The sequence below is a fragment of the Apis dorsata genome, unplaced genomic scaffold (genome assembly GCF_000469605.1).
Source record: "Apis dorsata unplaced genomic scaffold, Apis dorsata 1.3 scaffold_74, whole genome shotgun sequence".
Taxonomy (NCBI): Eukaryota; Metazoa; Arthropoda; class Insecta; order Hymenoptera; family Apidae; genus Apis; species Apis dorsata.
This window is the reverse complement of record NW_006263372.1, coordinates 2,907,400-2,916,981: the sequence shown is the minus strand read 5'-3', so window position 1 is coordinate 2,916,981 and position 9,582 is coordinate 2,907,400. Positions and strand designations below refer to the sequence as shown.

Here is a 9,582-nt window from a genome sequence, read left to right as displayed (position 1 = left end):
GGTTGCCGAGATATCGTCGTGTAAAGACAAAGGTAATTTTTAATCGTTTATTATCTCCGTCCTCGTTACTTACTCGGACCTCTCGCTCGCTCCTCGTTTCACTGACCTATCCCAAACACAGCTGTTATTCCTGGAAAAAAAGTAGGTCAGTAAGTAAGTAGGTCAGTAAGTAAGTAGGTCATTGTGTCGCGAGCCTATTTATAGTCTTCGCGTCGTCTTAAATATTACGAAAACTTCGAATGCTTATATCTCGGCAACCGTTTGAGATATCGGGATAAAACAAAAACGGACGTTATTGGCATAATATCCTGTAGTTTCTGAGTGGGTTTTAATGACATATATAACGCGTGATTTATTTTTTATTTTTTATGTATATGGTAAAATTTTAATATGAAGAATACGAGAAATACGTAGATATTTTCAAATATTCAAAATTTTCGTTTTAAAGGAAGGAAAATTGTCAACGAGATGAATCATAATGTCGCTTCTTTTTTCTCATGAGTTACGGCTGGATCGTTTTATCGTTTACATCCCCTTTTCGCCCTGATGTTTGTTCCACTCTCGTGGCTTTGCCATTCTCAGCTGTTTCTCCCGGATTCCGGTGATTAATCGCGGTGAATTAATATCTCGCCCGCTTCGAGACAACGCGTGGACAAAGAGGGAGATTATTTGCTGCCAGCGGTTTAGTAATTGTGACGAGAGACGCGGCTTTCTGGCGACGTTCTACGTTCTACGAATCGAAGAATTCCCTCCGTGGAAAACGTCGTCGCCCCGTCGACGATTGAGAAATAGTTGAAGAAATATCCGTGGTATTCGAGTGCCTCGGTCGAAAGTAAGTTAGGTATTTTCTTTCGTTTTCGTCCTTCGAAAAAATGTTCTGGATCAGGAAAAGTGTTGATATATATAGAGCGATGTTATATATTTATATTTGACAAATTTTTAATCGAATAATTTTAATATTAATTTTAATATTAAATGTTTTAGAAAAAGAGTATTTTTTATTAAAAATAAGTAAGTGAAATAATAAATAAAAAAAATCTAATTAAATTAATATAATTAATTAAATTTCTATAATTTTATGGTATTTTTTTTTCTCTCTAACTTATTCTACTTGCTCTATATTCCATCGTTTTAGAGTTGTCCTAGAGTAAATTTCATTTCGCGAGTAAACTAAGAAGATTAAATTAAGATTTCAAAATTTCTAACTCTCAACGGGTCCTCTTTCTCTTTTGAGAATATTAATTAATTATAAAAAATTCCAAATACAGACAATTGCAGACTCTTATTACTCTAATTTCATTTATTTTTCAGTTCTTATTCTTAGATAATAAATTGTAAAAATTCAATTAGTGAAAGAAAAATTATTTTTGATACTCATATACGTATATAAATATATTAAAAAGAGTTTATTCGTCCATGAATTCTTTAAAAATTTCTGAAAAATATCAAGAAATCTTGTTAGGAGATATAAGTTTATGTATTGGATTTATAGACGAATATATTTAACAAGAGAAGAGAGAGATTAATTATTCAAGCTTGCTTGGGGAAATTTTATCACATTTATCCCATGCTGCTAAGAAACCACGTCTTGGGTTATATCGTAAAATCCAAAAATAGTGGTCGACGCGTTTGTAGTGGAGCGCTTCGCTGCAGTTTGCATAATTATCCAATAAAAAAGAGAGAGAGAGAGAAAAAAAAGAACCTATGACGGTCTAAAATAAATAGAGCTATTCTAACGCGACCATTCGAGAATGCATTATAACAAACGCATAACAATAATGAATTCTTTAATCCCCGATGTTTCAGAGCGGTCAAATAAATTTGACAAACAAGCGAGAATGCGCTCGAATCCGCGTTACTTTTTCTCTGGTAATTGTGACATTTTTGCGTTTAAAACGCGATGTGAAACGAATTTAATTTTTCCCCACCAAGCTCGTATCTTTCATACTCGTATCTTAAAATCGTATCATCGATATTCGTATTTAACCCCGATCTTTCACTTATATATAAATCACAAATTGGATGATAAAAAATAAGAATAACTAAATTTAAATGAACATTCCGAAATGGATATTCTTTGAAGTCGATCAAAAAAAATTTTTGAAGGTAAAATATACGAATGGATGTAAATAAAATTCCATCGAGATCTTTGAAAAATATATATTTTTTAGGATAGAGAGAGAAAATTTAAAAGAGAAAAAAAAAAGAAAAGAAAATTCCATGATAGCGATGATTTTTCGAATCGGTCGGATATATAAGCGGCCTGGATGTAAAACATACTACCCCCGAGGGTAAAACGTACCCCTCATTATCCGCGTGTTCCGCACTTGAGTTACATCCCACGCGCATATACCCTTTATGTCAATTTGCATACTAAACTCGTTGAAACAACTAACAAGGATTCTGCTGCGGGTAGCATAAGCTACTAATATGCAAAATATTAAAAAGCCAATTTAGAATAAGTGAAAATGCGGGCTGGGTTGGTGAAACGAGTGCAACGATGTTATCAAATGGAACGATAATTTCTGGTAATTTCGTCTACACGTGTCTACAATGAATGAAGAATGAAAGATACGATATGCTTTTTAAAATCCTTTTTTCTTTTTTTCTTTTTTCTATATAGATATTCGTAAACGTTTATTATTTATTCGTCGATTAATTATATTTTTCTAAAACAAAAATTGTTACAAAGCATTATTAAAAATATTAATTTTAGATAAAAATGCTAAATTTAATATTCAAATTACGGATATATATTAGAAAATTAAATCTTCTAAATTAATAATAATAATAATAGGATTTCATCAATATATTTCCAAATAGGGTCTGACAGGTGGCGCCGCAGCTGAGAAACTTTCGTACTAAAGGATCCTAGAAAAGAAAAGATGTGTCTTGTATTTTTTCAACATATTTTACATATCTTCAGATATATATATATATTTAACAAAAAATTATTGATTCTTGATGAAATTCAACTTCGACTGTTCTTTAAACTTATATCAAATAAAAATCTTCACGACCATGATAGAATTTATCGTTGGAGAATTTTCAATTTCAATTTATGATAATCTTCAAGACGTGATAATTAAAATTGATGAATAGCGAACAACTTGTGCTTCGCTTTACATGACTCTCAATATTCGTAAATGAGAAAAGAAATAATAATGATTCAATTACCATTTGTATTAACCTATCGTGTAAGAATACGTAGTTTTCGCAGTCGTTCATTCAATCCAGGTCGTTAAAAGTAGCATGAAGTGTAATAATACGGAGTCCCAGGATCGATTGTCCTAGGCACGGTGAACCTCGATGCAATAACCAACGCGGCCAACACTGTAGATAATCGTCTCATAATTCACATATCCAGCGTCATTATTATTCATACTTCGAGTGAGACCACAGTATGCAGGAGGCAAATTGCCAGCCGGCCTGGCAAATACCACGCTGTATTCCCATACGTAGCTACGTAGGAGTTTAGCTTTTCATCGAGCATTATGTAATTCTGTTATGCGCCAGTGTGTGTGAAAAGTGAAAAGTGAGTGAATTTACTTTAGAAGTTAATAACCAAACCTGTAAATGCAATCCTCTCGTTAAAACGATCGTATCGCGGAAATGTGTGCTTTTAAGACTCTCTGTCCGACATAATAATGCATAAACACCTACAGATAGATAAAAAGAGAGAAATCTTTCTTGGAACCTTTCTAATCCATACATCGATCGACTTAAGATCAAATTTAAATTCTAAATCTTTAATTCAGTTTCAATTGGATTAAATATTTCGCTATCGATTTGATCATTCCGAGAATAGAATTTTAAATTTAATTTTTAGAAATTAAACGAGACCTCATAACAAATTAATATAAATTTTGATTCGATTTTCAATCGAAAGAATACAAATACAAGCATCCATCGTCGATAATCGAGTCCTTCGAGTCCCATTTCACATGTCGTCGTCAATTAAATCTCAATTGTCTTTATTCACCTACGTTACTCATATTTTTTTTACACGGTTTTTGATGGGCAGAAAAAGGAACAGGAAAGGGATTGGAGCGATCACGCGAGCACCGTGAACGGTTATCGCATCACTCGACCGGAAGTTCACCGCCGCTGCCCGGAAAAAAATAACCGGATACGCACGTCCCTGTAATTATGCTTCGTAAAATTCACGAGTTTTCTCGCGTGCCGGCCCCGGCTAGATTGGATCGTTCGTGGGATGAGACCAGACGTAAAATTTAAATCCCTTTTGAGCGGCGTGGAAGCCTTTCAGAGGGTTACGAGTAATTTCCTCCTAACTAACTTGCTGTTCCAAGCGTCGCGTTAAACTTATCGATCCAAGAATTACGCGCGCGTTGATCACTCCTCATTGTGAATTACCATTCGAATCGATCGGTCCTTCCTTCTTTAACAACGCTCGGATATAATTATTGAACCCATATTAAACAACTTTTGAGATAAATCTCGAGTTTCTATTATTCTCATAGATCTTTTGACATAAAAAAATATATATATATTTATTCTCAAAAATTCCCCTAATTTTTCCCCTAATCGTTCGGTCCTTTCTTCTTTAACAACGCTCGGATACGATATTAATTATTGAACCCATATTAAACAACTTTTGAGATAAATCTCGAGTTTCTATTATTCTCATAGATCTTTTGACATAAAAAAAAATATATATATTTATTCTCAAAAATTCCCCTAATTTTTTCAAATTAAAGTTCGATATATTATAGAAATAGAAGCATCGTAAACAGGACGTAACATCGTTTCTCCTCTTCTCCGTCTCAATGCAACTCGATAATAAAAGATCGATCGCGAGACGATTTCGCGTGGATCTCGAACGAGGATCCGGAGGGAGGAGAGAGATGGCGGCCTGTCGCCTCCTCCGCCGGCAAATGAAAATATGTCAGCGGCAGTCGGTGGCAGCCGAAATCCGGATGCGTTTCTCATCAGCATGCGAAAACTTTGTTATTTGTTTGAACACGTTCAATTATGCATGCGCAATATGCTGACGGTTTTCAAGGGTGCCGGGGCGGGACGCGGACGGGAGGGGGAGGGTTGTATTACGTCGGAGAAGAGGAAAACGGCGCAATCCTATTGAAAGGGTGCTGCGCGCCCCCGTTTCGGACGTAATTGAAATAATAATAAAGCGTGAACGCGCAACAATGAGTTCCCTTCTCCAACTTCCCTTCGCGATTCCACTCTCCCTCTCTTTCCTTTTTTCTTTCTCTCTCTTTTTTTTTTAAATAGGGTAAGAGGAATAATGGCGGAACGAAATTATGGAAAATTAACCGAGTAATTAACGCGAAGAAATTTTTTGTTCGGAGGATTTGAGAATAGATTGACGATCGAAATATTAGTTCGTTCAAATACTCGATCATTATCCTCGATTTTTATCCTTTTCACTGGATTATTATTATTATCCCTGTATTCCTCGAAAAGAAACGTATCAACCTTTGTATTACCTTTAAGATACGATAAAAATTAATTTTCATAATCTAATGTAAACATTAAGCATCGCATTAAGCAATACACAATACCAAACCCTCCGAAGCTAAGTTATCCTGGAACAAGGACCGATATTAAACGCAAACTCGGAGGCGAAACGAAGCGAGGTCGGCGGCGGAAAATCAACCCGGTAAAATATTAAACTCGACGACAACTAATCTGCAGGAAGTTCGCATAATGGGAGCCGGGCCGGGTTCCGGGATCGAGGGGGCGGTCAATTGGAAACGGGGTGACCGAGTTTCGGGATTCCTGCCGCTTTCAACGCGTCATCGGGCCCGAGAGCCATATCGGATTCTTTGCCGGACTCCATGGAATGCATCGACCTTTCCGACCCTTCCCAACCCCGACGAATCCCGCGTTTTTCCACCCGTGGGAAGCAAGGAAGGAAGGAAGGAAGGAAATAATTCCGAATAACTTGGCCGATTCCGCGGCTCCTCTCCTCTCCTCTCCTCTCCTCTCCTCTCTTCTCTCGGTATAGACGGTGACCCAGTTCACGCTCACGGGTGAACAGTCGGCTAACGACCGCGCTTGCTTCCGAGCCTGGCTGGTTAAAAGTATACGTGACGCGGCTCGAGGAGGTAAAGACTGTTTGATGGTGTTTGATGGAGTGTTGGAGGAGGGGGATAAAGCGAGTTTGAATTGAGATACGCGGCAATTCTCGTATCGGACAATTCGTTTTCGTGAATATTACTCGGGGAAACGTGTGAATTTATATATGTTATAGTTAGGCTGTCAAATTTCAATTATTCCGCGATATCGTTCAAGGTATTTATTGTGTACGAGATTACTTTTATTTTTGAAAAATACGAAGAAAATGTAAAGTATATACAGTACAGATGTTCATTTGTTACGTTCCGTGTTGTAACGTTGAAGATAGCGGTCTCGGATGTACGTATATATACCTAGCAATATATTATCTCTTTACAAGCACGCACGTAATTTATTTGTTGCATTAATTTTGGAGCTTAAACGAGGTTCGTTGTATGGAAACTTTTAACGGTAACAAATACGTTTTCTCGACTAATTAAGCTCGAACTAAAAATCATCTTACCTAATTTTAATTCCATTCCATTAAACGTCGATAAACTTCTTTCTCGTAATATAATAATCTCTTCGAATTTCGATGAGATTTAAGTTTAAAAAAAAGAATATCAATTGGCAACAGATTAGAAATTAGGAGAGGATATGCGTTTATTTATCGATCGCGACGTGGAAAATTCTTGGGAATTAACGCGCCCGTATTACCATTTACACCTGAATACGATTCGTAATATCGCGTGTGTATCGGCCGTGAATGAAGCGGACATGAGGCGCGGACACGTGGCACGTCGAGACCTTAATAGCTCAGTCTCACGGCTAAAAGGGATTCGTGGTAGGAAAGCTCCACGAGAGTGGAGCTTGGTCCGACTGTTACACAGCTGCATTTTCCAGTTGTTCCACGTATCCAATTCACCCTTTGATAGCGCTGACCCAGATTCGCGTCCAGAACAAACACCTCGAAAAGCAATCGACAACCTCTTTCCACGCAATTAACTCCCAACACATCCACGCTGGAAGAATTTCTTTTAAAAGGATTCCTCCACTTTTAGTTTAATACATCTTCTAAAAGACTTCTTTTAAATATTATCCTCTCCAATATTATGTACAATAATAATATTATTATAATACTTTCGAAAGAAAAGTTAAAACTTTAATCATCGCTGTCCAAAAATCGATCGCTTCTCGTATCGAGAGCGTGTTTCGTTCCTTCGCATCGTTAACAGCTACGTTTACACGCTATGCCGCGCTAGATTAACAATCCTTGGCGTTTCGATGTCGCTTCGGATGCGTTGACGTTGACTCGGGGCCAGCGAACGAGACTGGCTCGAGACTGTAACGAGGTTCAGGATTGATTAACCGTGGCGTTGGAGCGACGCGCGAGCAACTCTACTTCTGCCAAGTCTGGGCAAACGAGTCGACGTCTCGATCCTCTGGCGGAGGATCACCTTAATTACGCTTGATTAATAGCTTCTTCGACGGATTGTCGGCTGGCTTAGACGGCCTGTTTAACGAAGGTCTACCATAATTTTTCGGCGAGCCTGCTCGAGGGGGGCTAATTTTCGGTTCGCGCCGGCTTTGGAAATAAAACGTCACGAGACGGGTTAGTCCTCTCGATCGATGGGGTGGAGATAGGAAAGGAGGCGTTTTCTTTTTTCTTCTTCTTCTTCTTCTTCTTTTTGATCCTTTAAAGTGTCGCGCTAAGTTTCTTTCCCGCGTAAACAGGGAAAATAAAAGTTTTCTTCGATCGCGATTGAAAGGATTTAAGTTTTGGATTGGCAGGTGCTGGAAGATCGTTAACGTTATTCGTAATATTGAAAATGGTTACTCGATATTTATTTCTGTTCATCAACTTGGCAAACTGATTCTTTACATATGATGAATGTATTTTGAGAAAAGAATAATAAGATTTTTTAATCAAATCAGGGATCAACCAAATACTACAATTATATTCATCTATTTATATCAAAAAAGAAGAAAGAAAAAGAAACGAGACACAACTATCCCTCCCTCAATTTCCGCGGTTCAAAATCTTCATGAAATTTCGAGGAACGAAGCTACCCGCTCTCTTCTCTCGAGTCTTTGATATCTGGTTGGAAACAGGAAACGGTTTCAAACGAGAGGGGAAATGACTTAGCTGTAATCTTCCGTTTTTCAACGGGCTGCCCGTCGAAACGGGCAACGTATAGCACCGAAATAGATTACAAACGTAATATTTCAGCCGTCATAAATATTCCCTGTTGGAAGTTGGAGCCGACCCGCGGCTCTCTTTCTTCCTTTCTTTCTTTCTTTCTTTCTTTCTTCCTTCCTTCTTTTTTTTTTTCGACCGAGCTGCTTTCGCAGGCCGCCGGTCGCAAACGTCGCGATCTAATTGGGATAAGACGGATTTTTGTACCAGGTGGCCCTTAATTGGCCGGCCATCATTACGGGTGGTCTCGCGGTTCTAATTACTGTGGCCGCCTGTACGCGCTGCCTTTATACGGCCGTGTGTATATACGCCTCTCAAAAGATTTTCACGGACACACAGAGAGAGAAAGAGAGAGAGAAAGAGAGGGAAAGAGGAGTGAATTATTTATAACGAAAGGCGACCATCGCTGCTTTGCCAGCGCAAATGCTAACGTTTCGCGCAATTTTCTTCGCGTAGTTATTATTATTTCGATTTTGTACGATCTTTCTTTGTCTTTTTCTTGTCCCTTTCTACCCCTCGATTCGCGAGAGATTTGAGGAAAAACGGAGGGAATTGTTTTCTCGTTTTTTTTTTTTTTTTTGTAGCGAAAAAGAGAAAAGATGTTGTTGAGAGAAGGAGGTTATATTGTAAGTTTTGTTAAAAGTAATCGTAAGATTATGATTTTAGAATGAAAATTGAAAATTTGTTTGAACGATGGTTTCTGGCTTTCATTTTATTTTATTTTCCAGCTCTTTGAAATTTTTCTTCAATTTATTAAGGTAGAATGCGAGAGAACGACGAGTCGTAGAAATGAAATCGCTCGATTAATCTTTAATGGAAAGTTTATTTTATTTTCATAAAATCAGTTATTTAAACAACGTGTATACAATGTATATAACAATAATGTATATATATACATATATAAATAAAATAATCGCTTTAAATTTTATTCGATACAAATAGAAATTGCAATAAAAAAATAAATAATATATCTCTAATGTATCCAAATTTTTATCCTCTTTCAGATACACTTTGGGATACACAATAAATTTACAAATACTGTTACCGTTAAATAAAAATTATTGATTGTCGTATCCATAAAAAAAAAAAAAGAAAGAAAGAAAAAAAATATATAATAATAATATCGATAAAAATATATATTTCACTCGAAGTGAAAAGTAAAATAATACAAATAAGGGGGAAAAAAACACAGTATTACAAATTCAGTTTGCTAATTTTCTTCCGTTTCTATCCCATAGTAATTCCATTCTTGAATCTCTGCCGATCCAAAGATGGTGAACACAACAAATGCAGACATTTGTGCAATAACTGTTATCCAGAACACGACTCTCCATCGTGCCATAGTATGC

The 9,582-nt window shown here is 37.0% G+C and overlaps 2 protein-coding genes across 6 annotated transcripts in view; one reads left to right on the top strand and one right to left on the bottom strand.

Moving 5' to 3' along the window:
- Positions 1 to 9,582, top strand: part of LOC102680787 (teneurin-m) — a 605,289-nt gene that overhangs the window by 109,370 nt on the left and 486,337 nt on the right. The gene's annotated exons all lie outside the window — the stretch shown is intronic.
- The window catches only part of LOC102680645 (sialin-like), a 4,341-nt gene continuing 4,202 nt past the window's right edge, over positions 9,444 to 9,582 (bottom strand). Inside the window, exon 7 of the mRNA XM_031508008.1 lies at positions 9,444 to 9,582. Within this exon, the coding sequence (XP_031363868.1) occupies positions 9,444 to 9,582 (139 nt within the window).